The 16734-nt window shown below is 43.4% G+C and overlaps 1 protein-coding gene across 4 annotated transcripts in view; it reads right to left on the minus strand.

The window, feature by feature from the left end:
* Window positions 1–16734, minus strand: part of SHTN1 (shootin 1) — a 241956-nt gene that overhangs the window by 89677 nt on the left and 135545 nt on the right. For all 4 annotated transcript variants that reach the window (XM_082269192.1, XM_082269190.1, XM_082269191.1 and 1 more), the window contains exons 5-7: window positions 6425–6590; window positions 4032–4129; window positions 2401–2482 (exon numbers count right to left, since the gene is read on the minus strand). In XM_082269192.1, coding sequence (XP_082125318.1) covers window positions 2401–2482; window positions 4032–4129; window positions 6425–6590 — 346 coding nt within the window. The remainder of the gene's footprint in view (window positions 1–2400; window positions 2483–4031; window positions 4130–6424; window positions 6591–16734) is intronic.

The raw sequence follows: 16734 nt of genomic DNA on the forward strand, positions 1-16734 counted from the left end.
TTCTGCTGGTGATTCCACTGCATAAAGATCTATTATAGCGGAATCCGAACCTTCTTCCTACTACTGGTGATCCCACTACTTAAACGTATATTATTGGGAAATCGGGACCTTCTTCCTTCTGCTGGTGATTCCACTGCATAAAGATCTATTATAGGGGAATCAGAACCTTCTTCCTTCTTCTTGTGATCCCATTACATAAAGAACTATACAGGGGAATCAGAACCTTCTTCCTCCTGCAGTGATCCTACTACATAAAGAACTATATAGGGGAATCATGACATTTTTCCTCAAGCTGGTCATCCCTCTACACAAAGATAAGGGAATCTGGACCTTCTTTTTCCTTCTGATTCTCCCCCTAGTGATGTACCCTAAAATTATATTTGCTTTCCCCACTTGTATAATCATTGTTATCACCGTGTGATCATAACACGTGTATAAAGCTTGCTGGAATTGCAGCGCCACAAAATGGCTAGATGGGGGAAGGCGGAGGGTCCAAGGTCCACACTCAACAATGCAGGCAAGGAGGATAATGAACAGGGAAATTAGGAGGGTCGTTATAACTCCTCATTGCGCCTGCAATCAACTCTGAAAAGCCAAACATGAGAGGTGGGCAGGAAGTGGCCAATCTCCAGAAACAAAACAATAACACCCCCCTCCCTCCGATGGCTGCGAGGCCACAGAGTGCACTGTGAAAGCTGCTTCTATCACTTCTGAAAATTTCGGGGCTTGCTGGCTGAAATGTGCAGCAATTAGCCTAAGTTTCTAATCCTATTAACCAATGAGCTGCTCCAGAGTCCAACCACAAACAGCCCCCCACCTCCCCCGGCCAACGCAGTGAAAACACAGTCATTATAATCAGAGGCCATTGCGAGCTGCCAGCGCCTCTCCTTCCCCAACGCAGAGCATTAATATTCATGCCACTTTTTCTTCAAAGGACTTTAATTGCTAATCAAAAGCCAGCAATTATTGAGGCAGAAATTCAGCACAGCAGAAGAGACGTGTTAGCAAACAAGTCAAAAGTGTCATCCAGGCAGTGCCAAGTGTTTAACTGGCGCAGAAACATGCCAACAGGTGGATGAGTCCTGCCCTTTTTACTACAACCACCAAGCTGACTACAAAGAATGGAATACACAATCATACAAGAAGGAAAGAATTGGGACAATAAAAGTTATATACTAAAAGCGTGGAAATCTCAATATTGTGGGAGGGGCAGAGACACAAACTACTGCAGGAAATCTCACCATTAAGGGAGGGGCAGAGACACAAACTACTGCAGGAAATCTCACCATTAAGGGAGGGGCAGAGACATAAACTACTGCAAGGAAATCTCACCATTGTGGGAGGGGCAGAGACACAAACTACTGCTGGAAATCTCCCCATTGTGGGAGGGGCAGAAACACAAACTACTGCAGGGAAATCTCACCATTGTGGGAGGGGCAGAAACACAAACTACTGCAGGACATCTCACCATTGTGGGAGGGGCAGAGACACAAACCACTGCAGAGAAATCTCACCATTGCGGGAGGGGCAGAGACACAAACTACTGCAGGAAATCTCACCATTATGGGAGGGGCAGAGACACAAACTACTGCAGGAAATCTCACCATTATGGGAGGGGCAGAGACACAAACCACTGCAGGAAAACCTCACCAATGTGGGAGGGGCAGAGACACAAACTACTGCAGGAAATCTCACCATTGTGGGAGGGGCAGAGACACAAACTACTGCAAGGAAATCTCACCATTGTGGGAGGGCCAGAGACAAACTACTGCTGGGAAATCTCACCATTGTAGGATGGGCAGAGACAAACTACTGCAGGAAATCTCACTATTATGGAAGGGGCAGAGACACAAACTACTGCAGGGAAATCTCACCATTGTGGGAGGGGCAGAGACACAAACTACTGCAAGGAAATCTCACCATTGTGGGAGGGCCAGAGACAAATTACTGCTGGGAAATCTCACCATTGTAGGATGGGCAGAGACAAACTACTGCAGGAAATCTCACTATTATGGAAGGGGCAGAGACACAAACTACTGCAGGGAAATCTCACCATTGTGGGAGGGGCAGAGACATAAACTACTGCAGGAAATCTCACTATTATGGGAGGGGCAGAGACACAAACTACTGCAGGGAAATCTCACCATTGTGGGAGGGGCAGAGATACAAACTACTGCAGGAAATCTCACTATTATGGGAGGGGCAGAGACACAAACTACTGCAGGGAAATCTCACTATTGTGGGAGGGGCAGAGACACAAACTACTGCAGGGAAATCTCACCATTATGGGAGTGGCAGAGATACAAATTACTGTGGGAAGTCTCACAATTTGAGCCTGAGAAAGATGCCAGTAGGCAAATGAACCCAATACTATCAAATCAAAATATCATATGATCTTACCTCTGTTGTACTTTTCTAAAAGCTTACGCTGGTCAAAAACTTCTTTGGTCAGCATGACATTTTCTTTTTTAGTAGCATTCACCTAAAAAAAAAAATAAAAAATGTGAGACATGGCATTGGTGTGGGGACCGTTTATTCCGTATGCATGGTAATGGGTCCTATCCCTCGGTATGAGGCTGCATGGTCATGTGGGGCCCTTTTCTTTGGCACGAGGCACTGTACAGTGGTGTGGGGTCTGTTTCTCAGTATGAGGCACTGCAATGTGGATCTCTATGACACATAGTGTACACTGTAGAAGTCATAGCATTGGTGTGGGGCCTGTTCCTTGGAAATATATTATAGAGTGAAGGAGTCACTATGGAGGGGAGGGATCATGATGGAGGGGAAGATGTCTCTTAACTAAATAAAATGCTGCAATTTTAATACATTTTCTCTCTTTTTTGTCCTACCTATATAAAGCTTTGGTGTTCCGCCATTCCTCTCTCTAAATATCACGTACAATCTATTTTCCAGATTTTATCCGATTTATAAACATTTTCACCTGTTAACTTCAACCAGAAATCTGAGACCTTCGCTTGCTATAATTCTGGTTATTTTATCGGCCCCACTACTGTTTCAGGAACACAGCTTCTTATAAGAGCTTGATCTTGGTTTATATATTTCACTCACAAAGTGATGCACACCGATCCATTCATACAGAATGGAAGACAATACTAGCCCCACGCTGTGAAGGAATATACTACAACCCCAGTCACTGAGTCTGGAAGAGAAGAGTACCATGCTGTGAACTCTGACACTATTCATGTGCCAAGAAATGATTATGTGTAATAAAGTTGTATGTTCAAACCAGCCCACACTGCACCGGGTTCCACTCATTTTTTTGGGGAGGCTGCACTCACCCATGTGATCACACAGATCCAATCTAAATGATTCTCAAATTTAAAAAAAAAAAAACACAATGTAAATCCAGTTTTTGCACTTGACCACTGTATCCAAAGCTAAAACAGCATTTGAGTTAGATTTATTTTTGCAAACCATTAAAGAGCTGAAAAAGGTATGTAAACTGGTTTATCAGCCAAAAGTTTCAGAAATTCTGTTCAGACAGGTGTGTAGTCTAAAAACCCTTGCCATGCAGCATGGTGAAGGTCCCTGACTTTATTTTTTTAATTGCAGTGAAACAAAAGAGCTTGTTCACACACCTGTGATTGGACACTAAAGGAGCAGAAGCAAATTGAAGAGGTCATCTCTGTGTTCTTCCAGCCCCCCACCAGTAAACATTTTTAAGAAGTTGGACTGACAACTCTGTGCCATGCTGTGAAGCCCTGGCTAGATCTGGGTGCAGCCCCTCCTGGCTAGTCTTTTCTTTGTTGTAGTCCCTTCTGGATGATTATATGGGTTGGTGGAAAGGGTGCAGTATGGAGTACTTATAGAAATTCCAGGCTGTATACCTGGGCTAAGAAGGGGATTCATATTGTTTTGTTTCAGAGACCTCACTCGGTTATGAGAAAAGCACTGTTGTACATTACCATATACAACAGTTACAGGATCCAGAATTCTTTATAATGAATAGAATAAATGTGAAGGGAAGGACCAAGTACAGTGTAAAATCATATGACTCCCATATACAGCACCTCTTCTATGAGGTCCACAAGTCGGGATCGCAGCTCTTCAAGCTCTAGAGAGACAGCTTTTTTCTCCCCCTGGGCAGACAGGATCTGTTCCTGGAGACCTATGACATAAGAATAATATTACAGGGCTACCAGAAGCTTAGAGTGGTGTCTCTTCATGACCTAATCCAACCAGGAAGGGCTAATAATCATGTGTATAGCATCACTCCACCATTACATGCATGCCCTGTGTCCCATTTTACCCAGAGTAGAGGATGGCATTGGTGGGGAGTGTGTTCAGAAGTTTGATTTTGGGGCTGAAGTTGTTTAAATAATTATGGGTTCCCAAGGTTATCTTAAGATTGTCTAAGACTAGAATGTAAGATTTGGGTGAAATTGCATTACTCTCTGATGCCACCAGCTCTCCTGCCTACCACCCACCTTCAGGGAAATGGCTTACCTTCTTGATGATGTACCTGACACAAGGATTTAATACAAGGAATCCAAAATACCTAGCATGTTGGTCGATCTTACAGATAACCTTGGGAGCCCAGGATAAATAACTAACTTCAGGCCCCAAAATTGGACTTCTAAACTAGTGATCGACTGATTATCGGCAACACCGATATATCAGTGGCCGATATGCACTTTCCCCGATATATCGGAATCGGACTTTGGATTTACCGATATTGCCGATATTTCGGGAAAGTGCTGTACCGGAGTGATGCCTGTAGCTAGAGGCATCACCCCGGTCCCGGCGTCCATAGCCGATGGTCGGCTGTCTTGTAATGACAACCGATGCGGCTGAGAAGCCGCTCGGCTGTCATTCCAAGGAGCGGGACGTCCCCCCCTCCCGCAGCCTTCAATGGCTTGCCCGGGTTTCCGGTCCCACCGGGAGACACGGGCATCCTACCTGCAGGGCCGCCGAAGAGAAGACACGATCAAAGCCGCATTCAGCTCTGACCGGGTCTCCATTTTTTTTAATTCGGCGCCGAGTACCCGGAAACGATGTCATTACATGACATCACTTCCGTGTACTGGCGGCGCCAAATTAAAAAAACTTACAGCATTCAAAACAGCCAAACTTGGCATTTAGAATGCTTTTAAGTGCAGAGGAGGGGTTTGGGGTCTTTTAGACCCCCAGATCCATCCACCACAGTACATGTAGACATTAAAAAAAAAAAATACATATTTTTTTAATCCCCGAAAATATCGTCCAATACCGATATCCGATGACCAAAATATCGGTATCGGCGTTAAAAAAACTATATCGGTCGATCGATATTCTAAACCAACTCCTCGCCAATCCTATCCTCTACTCTGGGCAAAAAGGGACACAGGGATCCCAAAAACAATGAGACACTGACACTTGAAGGTCCCAAGAACAATGAGACACTAAAAATTGAGGTCCCAGAACAATGACACATAAAAAGTACAAGAAAAACAACACACAGACACTTAAGGTAGCCAAAGACTGTTTCCAATCTCGGCCACTTCAGCAGGAACCGGCCGAGATTCAAACCATGTATGGGCAGGCTGAATGTACCCAAGTTGATTAGTCGGATTTTACATGTGAATATAGCTAGCGGCTGTTATACCTGCTAGCAATAATAACTGTGTTCTCCCAGCAGGGACAGCTTACCCCCCCCCCCCCCCCACCCCGGAGAATACAATGACTCTGCCAGAGGGTTTCCACCATCAGCACGGGGAATTGACAATTTTCTTTACAAGAAAGAAAATTGCTCTGTTTATGGCCAGCTTTAGGGATTCAGGACAATGTCACCTTGACACTTGGAGGTCTCATAATATTGACACACTGATGCTTGAGGGTCCCAGAAAAATGACACCCTGATACTTGGGGTCCCAGAACAATGACACACTAGTGCCGGTTCACATATGTGCGGCTGCGGAGATCGCATGTAATTCGGAGCGCACTGCTCCTTCATTACATGCGATCTCCTGTGCGGATGCAAATTCAGCCATACACTTTGTATGGCTGAAATTCGCACTGCACCCGCACCAAAGACGCACAGGAGGCATTTTTTCAGCCACATCAGGATCGGATCGCACAGTGGTTCACACTTGTGCGATACGATCCTGTGCGAACTGTCAGATCGCACTGCGATATGCGATCAAACTGGGGGTGTCGTTAACTTTTAATTGACACCCCCTGCGTATCGCATATGGCAGTGTGAACTGCCTCTTGTGCGGATGTGATGCAAGAACAGGCTGCAAATTCGCAGCCTTCCCGCATTGCACAAGTGTGAACCGAGCCTAATACTTGGAGTCTCAGAATAATACCAGACAGATTTGGGGGTCCCAAAACAATACTGACAGACACTTGGGAGGTTTAGAACAATTATACACTGACACTTGGAGGTCCCAAAACAATAACACGCTGACAACTGCTCCCTCACCTTTTACTTTCTGCTGACAGTTAAGGGACGTGCATACTCCCCCACTGTCGCCTTCAGAAGTTGTGTCTTCGTCATCCAGGTTGATCTCCTCAGTAATGACCTCTGGACCCAGTTTGGCCATGCACAACATGCTAATCCGTTTCAGATTCTTGTTTTCCTTGTTCAGCTAGAGGGGAATAAACACAAAATGAGATTTATCAACAAAGCTCTGTTCATGGCAGCCGGTCCTCCACACAAAGGGCTCCGGAGGTCACCTGCAACAAAGAACATTTTATGAAAACTTTTCTTGTGCCGTTTGTGGAAGTGAAGACCTCATCTGAAGCTGTCACACTACAGAAGAAGGATCTAATCATAGTGAACAACATACCCCTAAGAATGAAGATGGTCCTCCTAAGAATTAACCCCCAGGCCAGCCATCACCCCCAGGGAGGAATCACAGATGACGAAGCAAGGAGTGGGAGACGCAACATTCTCAGAGCTAGCTGTCCTCCACACAACAATGCCAGTTATTAAGCTCTCAATCCTGCTGCCCACACACAGAAATATTGTGACCGGCCTGCCATCCTGACCAGCCAGACCACAGAAGAAATCAACCCATTCTGCTTGAATATTCACTGCCACTCCATGTGTGCCTATGAGTGGCCCAGAGGTGGGAAATACCCGCAATATATTGTGGAATTATTTTTATTGAAGATAATGATTTAATAATGAAATCTTAAGTGACTGACTGCTGATGTGTCAAATGAATGTGTGGCTGAAAAATATACTCTGCAGATGACCTCTTATTTTATGGCTTATTATCTCTTATATCTGTAGTTCTGGTAGAGGCTCATTTCAGGTACTTCAAAAACAAAGAAAAATTCCCAGCTCACTTACCAGCCAGCCTGCAACATTTGCCTGCACATTTGCAAATACAGCAGGTAAAATAAGTATTGAACATGTCACCATTTTTCTAGGTAAGTATATTTCTAAAGGTGCTATTGACACACAAATTTCACCACGTTGGTAACAACCCATGCAATCCATACATACAAAGAAACCAAAACAAATATGCTCAGAAATTAGGTTATAAGTAATAAAATGGAATGACACAGAGAAAAAGTATTGAACACGCTAACTGAAAGCTATTTAATACTTCGTACAAAATTCTTTGCTGGTAATGACAGCTTCAAGACACCTTCTGTATAGAGAAACTAGTCTCATGTGTTGCTCAGGTGTGATTTTGGGCCACTCTTATACACAGTCAATCTTCAAATCTTAAAGGTTCCATGGGGCCTCTTCGGTGAACTCTGATCTTTAGTTCTTTTCACTGATTTTCTATTGGATTCAAGTCAGGTGATTGGCTGGGCCTTTCTAGCAACTTTATTTTTCTGATGACGCAGTTGTCTGCGAAACATGTAGGCGGAGCTGGCTCGTTTACTGACGTCACAAGCCGGAAGGAACACACCGCTGCATATCGGTTGTGACTACTATTGACAGCTGATGTTTTTCCTTTCAATGCGTGGAATTTTTCATGTTTGGTGAGTGCATTCTTTAAATAAACTTTACTATTATTTTGAACGTACTGCACCATTGTCTTTTTCCCCCTTTGTCTTTTTGATATATGGGAGGATTATCTCTTTGCACCCATTACTTTGGAGGATCCGGGACTCTGCTTGGAGTATTTCATGACCGATCTCTATTAAGATCTTAAGGCATTTACGACCGCTGTGAGAACAGTGGTCACCAGGATCTGGTAAGAGGACATTTGGTTCTTTCTGTGTGGTGGAGGTGCTTACTGTTTCAATCCTGCTCACTAGAGACGTCACATCTTCACGTAACATATCACCTGAGTGTGGACTCATCATATTGTGGACTATATTAAGCACTGCATTTTATTTATATATTACTTTTTATAATTTATCGGTGATTGATGCTAGCTGCTATTTTTTGGGAAGCGTGGTTATTCTTCATTTATCAACTTTATTTTTCTTTCTTTGAAACCAATTGAGAGTTCCCTTGGCTTTGTGTTTGGGATCATTGTGTTGCTGAAATGTCCACCCTCGTTTTATCTTTATCATCCTGGTAGACGGCAGCACCTTTTTTCAAGAATGTCTTGGTACAATTTTCCATTCATCCTTCCTTCAATAATAAGAAGTTTGCCATTACCGTATGCTGAATAACAGCCCCATGCCATGATGTTCCCACCTTTAAACTTCACTTGGTATGGTATGGGGGTGTTTTTGGGGTGATGTGCCATTTGACCACCAAACAGGGTGTGCTCTATGGCATCCAAAAAGCTCAATTTTGGTCTCATCTGATTAGACTATATTCTCCCAGTATTTCACAGGCTTGTTTAAATGTTATGCAGAAAACTTTAAATGAGCTTTAACATGCTTTTTCTTCAGCAATGGAGTTTTGCGTGGTGAGCGTGCATACAGGCCATGGGAGTTGAGTGCATTACTTATTGTTTTCTTTAAAACAATTGTACCTGCTAATTTCAGGTCTTTCTAAAGCTCTCCACAAATGGTCCTTGGCTCATGTACAACTCTTCTTTTAATTATTTTCACTTCTCTGTCAGAAATCTTGCAAGGATCCCCTTGTTGTGACCGGTGTATGGTGAAATTATGTTTTTTACACTTCTGGATTATGGCCTCAACAGTGCTCACTGGAACATTCAGACGTTTAGAAATCCTTCTGTAACCAATGATATCAGTATGTTTTAAAACAATAAGGTTGCAAAAAGTCCTGAGAGAGCTTTTGCTTTTACCCATCATGACATCTTTCTTGTATGACACCTTGGTAATGAGACACCTTTTTATAGGCAATCCATTGAGACTGAACCAGCAGTTATTTATTTGCACTGATTTTCTAATTACTGGTAGATTTCTGCTGGTGTCTTGGCTTTCCATGTCTTTTTGCACCTCCCTTTCTTCATGTGTTGAATACTTTTTCCCCTTTTATTCTATTTTATTACACATAACTTAATTTCTGAACATATTTGTTTTGGTTTCTTTGTATGTATAGACTGCATGTGGTGAAAATTTCACGTCAATAGCCCCTTTAAAAATATATTTACCTAGAAAAACGGTGACGTGTTCAATACTTATTTTACCCGCTGTACATGCGTAAGCTGCAGCGACCACTGTAGGGCACCCCAGTGTACTGCAGTCCTAAGTCTATAATTTGAGAGTCTCTAAAGTTAAAGCACATATACAATAATTGATAGTTTATAGAAGAAGTATGGGGTTTGTTTTTCCCCCCCCATTCATACTTACCTAGGCGGATGCAACATCGGTTCGATGCTGCACCTGTCCCCCGGCGCCTCTGCACTGAGAACCGAGCGCCGAACACCGCCAGTCGCTCGGTTCTGATAGCTCCCAAACAATGAGTTGCTGACTCCATGATTGTGATGACGCGGTGCCTGGACCGACTTCTGTGGCATTCGCAGAGAGCGGACTTCAGGCTGCTCTCTGCTGAAAACGGGTCACAGGAGTGCAGAACGAACTGCCCTCCTGTGATCTATAGGCGATGTACAGCCAAACTGTTTGGGTCAATTTGGTTTGTTGCAGGCTTGCTGGTAAGTGAGCTAGGAATTTTTGTTTGCTTTTGATGTGTGTTGCCTTTCCATGTGCTCCTTGCTGCAAAGGCTAGTTAAAGGTTGGGATGGTTGCCATTTGCTTGTACTTCAGGCACTGCCATGGCAAAGGTGAGGCATTTAAGTATAACGTAAGGACAAAATGAATGACCAGTACCACCTGTACCTTGCTATTTCCTTGGCTTCATGTTGTGCCCGCTTCTCCAGCTATACACCTAAAAATTCTGAAGAGGTCTAGAAGGCTACATTCACACTTAAAGCGTAACTTCACTTTTGTTGAGAAAAAAACATTCCCCTCTGGGTGATCTCTGTACATTGCAAGGATTATAACAACCTTTGTTGCAGATTCCTACCTTTCATTATTGTGAAAAAATCACTGTTTGTTCCTCTGTGCCCATGTGCTAAGTGAGTCTAATGGGAGTGGTTTCATAATTATCAATCAGCTGTGCAGCTGTAGGGCACTAATAAGGGGGTCTGAATCATTTAAATGTGTTCCTATTGGAAGTATCTCACCAAAAATGACATTTTTGTTGCAGGGGATGCCTGAAATCTGACTGAGTCAATCACACAAGCAAGAAATGTTTCGGGGGGGGGGGGGAGGGGAGTTCTGTACACATTCTGTCTAAAGAACATCTCCAGGTAGCCATATTGCGGCTGCAGATTGAAAGGGAAAGATATTTTTTAATAACATTCAATTACAATAGGACTTGTGTCGCAATTGTATACGCTATATAATTTTTTTTTTTTTTTTGCTTTTTCCCCCCACTAAAGTGGAGTTACTCTTTAAGCCAGCAATTTCTGCCCTTTTCTATACACTTTTTTTTACATGTTTGTGTATGCCTTTTTTGCATTTAGGCTAGAGCATTTTGTTTTAGCTATTGTAAAACTAGTTACTAGGAGGAGGAGATGGTTATTAGACACAAAATCACTCTCAATGAAGTCTATCAGGACCAATAACACGCAATCATGCACACTGGAGCTCCTATACTTTACTGGGTTTTCAGCGATAGCACATCACTCAGATGTGAATGGATACAACACAATAACACGGGTATCTTTCCAAAAGTCCTGGTTGTTGCAAACTTCTTCCCTTTGAGAATTATAGAAGCCAATGTGCTCTTGGTAAGCTTCAGAACAGCAGAATTTGTTTTGTAGTATTCCTCAGATCTGTGCCTTGCAATATTCCTGTCTCAGAGCTCTCCCGGAAGTTCCTTAAGAGGCGGTTCACATTCGATGCAGTGCGAATTCACAGCAAATTCGCACCGCATCAAAATCGCAACCTGTTCATGCAAACTGATTGCGGAGTGTATGGTAAGTTAACGACACCCCACAATCCATTTGCAAAAGGCAGCGTGATTTGCAGAATCGGATCGCATTGATGTGAACACCCATGCAGACAAAAAAAAAAAAGGCTCCTGCACGAGTTTGGTCCGGATGCGATGTAAATTCAGTCACACAGTTTGTATGGCGGAATTCGCATCCCAAAGACATTGCATGTGATCTACACAGCAGTGCTGTGCAGATCACATGCAATGTCTGGCATCGCACTAGTGTTAACCGGCCCTTAAATTCATGGCTTTTGGTCTGATAAAGTATGCATTGTCAGCTGTGGTGAGCCTATCCAAATCATGTCCAATCAATTTTACCACAGGTGGACTCCAATCAAGGTGTAGAAACATCTCACCAACAACTAAGAGAATTGGGAGGAACCTTAGCTAAAAAGTGTTGTTACAAAGGGTCTGAATACTTATGCCAATGTGATATTACAGTTTTTAATTTTTCATACATTTACAAACATTCCTAAAATTCGGTTTTCACTTTGTCATTATGGGGTACTGAGTGTAGATTCATGAGAAAAATAAAATGTATTTAAAGAACTGTAGTATCAGGCTGCAACATAACAAAATTATACAAAAGTGAAGGTCTGAATACTTTATAAATGCACTGCCACTCAGGTGTGAGTGGGGGCTAATTCAATCAGAAAAGGCCGCACATGGCCATGTCTTTTTCTTTAAAAAAAAACAAAAAACGAAACCTTTTTGTAGCATGATGAGTTTAAAAGAGATCCAAGCAGATTGACTTTCACCACACCATGCTCTTTTACTGACGCATTCTACTCCAGCCAGCACCTCCCCCTCCTGAGGTGAAATGTGTCAGCAGGGTCTAGTAGAGGGCAATGTGCATGGAATTGATATCAGGACCTGTTACAAAAAAAGTTTGCTGAAAAGGAAAAAGACAATTGCCGCTTATTCTTTTTGAGTTTTTTTGGAGGACAGACCGTATTTAGTTTGCACTCATGGTTGGTGAAAGTGAGCCAAAAGACCACTTGGAGCAGTATTTGATGTCCATATTAAATCTGTATAGGCAACTGGGTATTAAATCTGTATAGGCAACTGGGCAATCTGTATAGGCAACTGGGTATTAAATCTGTATAGGCAACTGGGCAATCTGTATAGGCAACTGGGCAATCTGTATAGGCAACTGGGTAATCTGTATAGGCAACTGGGTAAACTGTATAGGCAACTGGGTATTAAATATGTATAGGCAACTGGGTATTAAATCTGTATAGGCAACTGGGCAATCTGTATAGGCAACTGGGCAGTCTGTATAGGCAACCGGGTATTAAATCTGTATAGGCAACTGGGCAATCTGTATAGGCAACTGGGTATTAAATCTGTATAGGCAACTGGGTATTAAATCTGTATAGGCAACTGGGTATTAAATCTGTATAGGCAACTGGGCAATCTGTATAGGCAACTGGGTATTAAATCTGTATAGGCAACTGGGCAATCTGTATAGGCAACTGGGCAATCTGTATAGGCAACTGGGCAATCTGTATAGGCAACTGGGCAATCTGTATAGGAAACTGGGCAATCTGTATAGGCAACTGGGTATTAAATTTGTATAGGCAACTGGGCAATCTGTATAGGCAACTGGGTATTAAATCTGTAAAGGGAACTGAGAAATCTGTATAGGCAACTAGGTATTAAATTTGTATGGGTAACTGGGCAATCTGTATAGGCATCTGGGTACTTCAGCCAATCAACAGGGGATCTGAGTGGGACACCCTAACCATTCAAGAGGAGAGGAATGGAAGGAAGGCAACCTGCTAAATTCCATATCAGCATGGCTGGAATTAAACAGCCAGTGGTCTACTGTTCAGGAAATGACCACACAAGTCTCTGTTCCGGCTGAGCACATCTCAGTGTCTGTAGATCTCCAACAGCTGTGCTAAGGAGAGCCTGTCATAAGAACAATAAAACACTTCCATTGATGAACTCTGCTGAATGTTAACCTCTAAAAGTGTCAGCTGCCTGGCTGTCAAGATAATCCTCTGGCTTCAATGCTTTCAGAATCGCTGACCTACGAAAAATATTAACTTGGCTTGCTTCATTATTGCTCCAGGTCAGTAATCGGGAAAGTACTGGAACTGCGATATAAGGGTTGCAACCAAGCAATTTCAGTCTCGGTTCACACCGATGCGAATTCTATGCGGATTACACCTGATCTGAATCACAGATAGGCATGTCATCTTAAAAAACAATGTTTGGTATGAAAGCCATTCACATCTATGCGGTGCAATTTTGATCCTGTCAAAAAAAAAGAGGTTCCTGTGTGAGTTTAATGCAGGTTCTGTGCAAATTTTATCTCCAGCTGTGCCAAATCCCCTCAGAAATCGCATTAATTTGCATTAGAATCGCACCTGTCACAACAGAAATCGCATTAGATTTGCACCACATCAGTTTGAACCGAGACTCAGAGGGAGGTGATCAATGGCATATTTCTATATCCAGGGGTAACCCTCCTTCCCGGAGTTCATACCCCAAGCTGTGTGCCCTCTCACATTCTCAGAGTCAGCAATCCGCTTTCTCTATAGGAATTCTATAAAAATCAGAAGCGGCAATGAGCACAGAAATTTCTAATGTAGGAGGAAGGCAGAGCTACGATTTCCTCCCTCACTGCGCTATGTCCAGAATCGCTAATGAAATTTGGCTGAAAATTGCTGTAATCTCTTCCCAGATGAAGTGCCCGCAATGCATTTTACACCAGCAAAACAACATAAAAAGAGCGATAAAAACATTCTTTAATAATAATACAAGTCTGATGAGATGGCGGCGAGAAAATGACACACTTGGTAAATTCATCAGCCCCACAGTAATCAGCCGTACACAGGGAGGTCAGCGCTTCCCTCCGCCTCCTGTTTGTTTTCATAAACAATCAGCGGCGAATCTCCGGCTCCTCTCGCTCGATTGAAAAGACTGAAATGATGCTTCCCATTCAGCCAGGACTATATTTTATTTTTTTTTTGTCTTCCTCACTTTGTGTAGATTGCTGGCCATTTAATCCAGATGCTCAGGAGGTATTAAGTAGGGCAGAACAATGGAAGTAATCTCGCAAGATGACACAGTTTCTGTAGAGACGCTCGTTATGGCGACAATCACTCTGTGGAGACAAAATGCAGCCCCAGGCAAAGATAGAATTACTGGGGGCCATTTTCTAAAACAAAGGGCCCAATTTAACACTCGGGGATAGGCCATATTGGATTTTAGGGGCCGCAGTTCTAAAAATCCCAATTTTTTTTTCCTGGTTGATTTGGGTACCTTTGGGCCGACCCAAGAGGATGCGATTTTCCTGTGGTTGCAGAAATGAAAATCGATTGATTCCCTCCAGCAAGGCTTTTGTGTTCTCCTGGGGGGGGGGGGGAGGGTGCAGTTCCTGCCAGGAGAGCACAGTGATTACTGCTAGCAGCTATAGCGGCTGACAATATGCGGATGTAGAGATTGAAAATGCTGGTTGTACCCAACTCAATCAATCAATGGATTGACAGGCACTAATCTCAGCTGGTCCCTGCTGAACTGGCCCAGATTTGATCCATTGATGGCAGGTGTGTATCGAATAGAGCAGATCGTCGGATAACACCTCTGATGATCTGCTCATGCACAGTACACAACGTCACTCCAGCCGATATCCTGATCAGCTTGCATGGCGCATGCGCAGATCATCAGAGGCATTATCCGACGATCAGTAAAGGGCTGAGGGAGAATGTAATCATCAGATTCTACCTGACTCTCTGCTCAAAGCCAAATCCACCCTTCAACATGATGAGCAAAGCGCAGAGGAAGAATGTAATCATCAGATTCTGCCTGGCTATCTGCTCACGCGCGATAATTGACCAATCATGTGACAGGCGGATCTGGATGTGCTGCAGGGCGGATTTGGCTATGTTGAAGGGCAGATTTGGAGCCAAGCAGAAACTGACGACTATATTCTCCCTCAGTGCTTTAATGATCGTCGGATAAGTCCTCCATCGGTCTGTGCATGCACCATTCCAGCTGATCAGGATATCAACAGAGGCATTTTCTGACAATACTGCACTATTTGATAGCACACCAGCTTTAAAATCATCTTGTTCATTTATACCAGCCTGTCTCAAGCAGGGTTCCATGAAATCCGGTATCTCCAGGGCTTGCTAGGGGTTCCCTTGAGCAGTAGCAGATTGACCTTCAATTCTCTGCATACTTTCAGGGCTAAAGTCACTTGGAAAACCAATGGTGCAACACCAACAATCTTTTTAGAATTCTTCCCACTGACCACAAATGTAAGGGGCATTCTTCCACTAACTGACCACAATCTAAGCAGTTTTCTTCCTCTCACTGATCACAATCTAAGGGGTATTCTTCCTCTTACTGACCACCATGTAAGGGCTATTCTTTCTCTTACTGAATACCATGTAAGGGCTATTCTTCCTCTTACTGACAACAATTGAAGGGGTTTACTTTTCACTGACCACAATGTAAGGGGTATTCTACCTCTCACTGACCACAATGTAGGGGGTATTCTTCCTCTTACTGACCACAATGTAGGGGGTATTCTTCCTCTTACTGACCACAATGTAGGGGGTATTCTTCCTCTTACTGACCACAATGTAAAGGGTATTCTTCCTCTCACTGACCACAATCTAAGGGGAATTTTTCCTCTCACTGACCACAATGTATGACATTCGTACTGTCATTGACCACAATGTAAGGGGTATTCTTCTTCTTATTGACCACAATGTAAGGGGTATTTTTCTTCATACTGACCACAATGTAAGGGGTATTCTTCCTATCGCTGATCACAATGTAAGGGGTATTCTTCCTATCACTAACCACAATGTAAGGGTATTCATACTATCACTGACCGCAATGTAAGGGGTATTCTTCCTATCAATGACCACAATGTAAGAAGCATTTTTCCACTCACTGACCACAATGTAAGGGGCATTCTTCACCTCCCTGACCACAATGTAAGGGGCATTCTTCACCTCACTGACTACAATGTAAGGGTTATTCTTCTACTCACTGACCACAATGTAAGGGGTATTCTTCTACTCACTGACCACATTGTAAGGGGTATTCTTCCACTCCGTGACCTCAAAGGTGTATTCTTCCACTTCCTCTGTCGTCCCAGAAGGAGGCCTCCTCTAAAGATGATGCACAAGAAAGCCTGCAAACTGTTTACTGAAGACAAGCAGACTAAGGACATGGATTACTGGAACCATGTCCTGTGGTCTGATGAGACCAAGATAAACTTTTTTGGTTCAGATGGTGTCAAGCGTGTGTGGCGGCAAACAGGTGAGGAGCACAAAGACAAGTGTGTCTTGCCTACAGTCAAGCATGGTGGTGGGAGTCTCATGGTCTTGGGCTGCATGAGTGCTGCCGACACTAAGGAGCTACAGTTCATTATGGGAACT

This window comes from Pelophylax lessonae (assembly GCF_965119305.1).
Source record: "Pelophylax lessonae genome assembly, chromosome: 9".
NCBI classification, from domain to species: domain Eukaryota; kingdom Metazoa; phylum Chordata; class Amphibia; order Anura; family Ranidae; genus Pelophylax; species Pelophylax lessonae.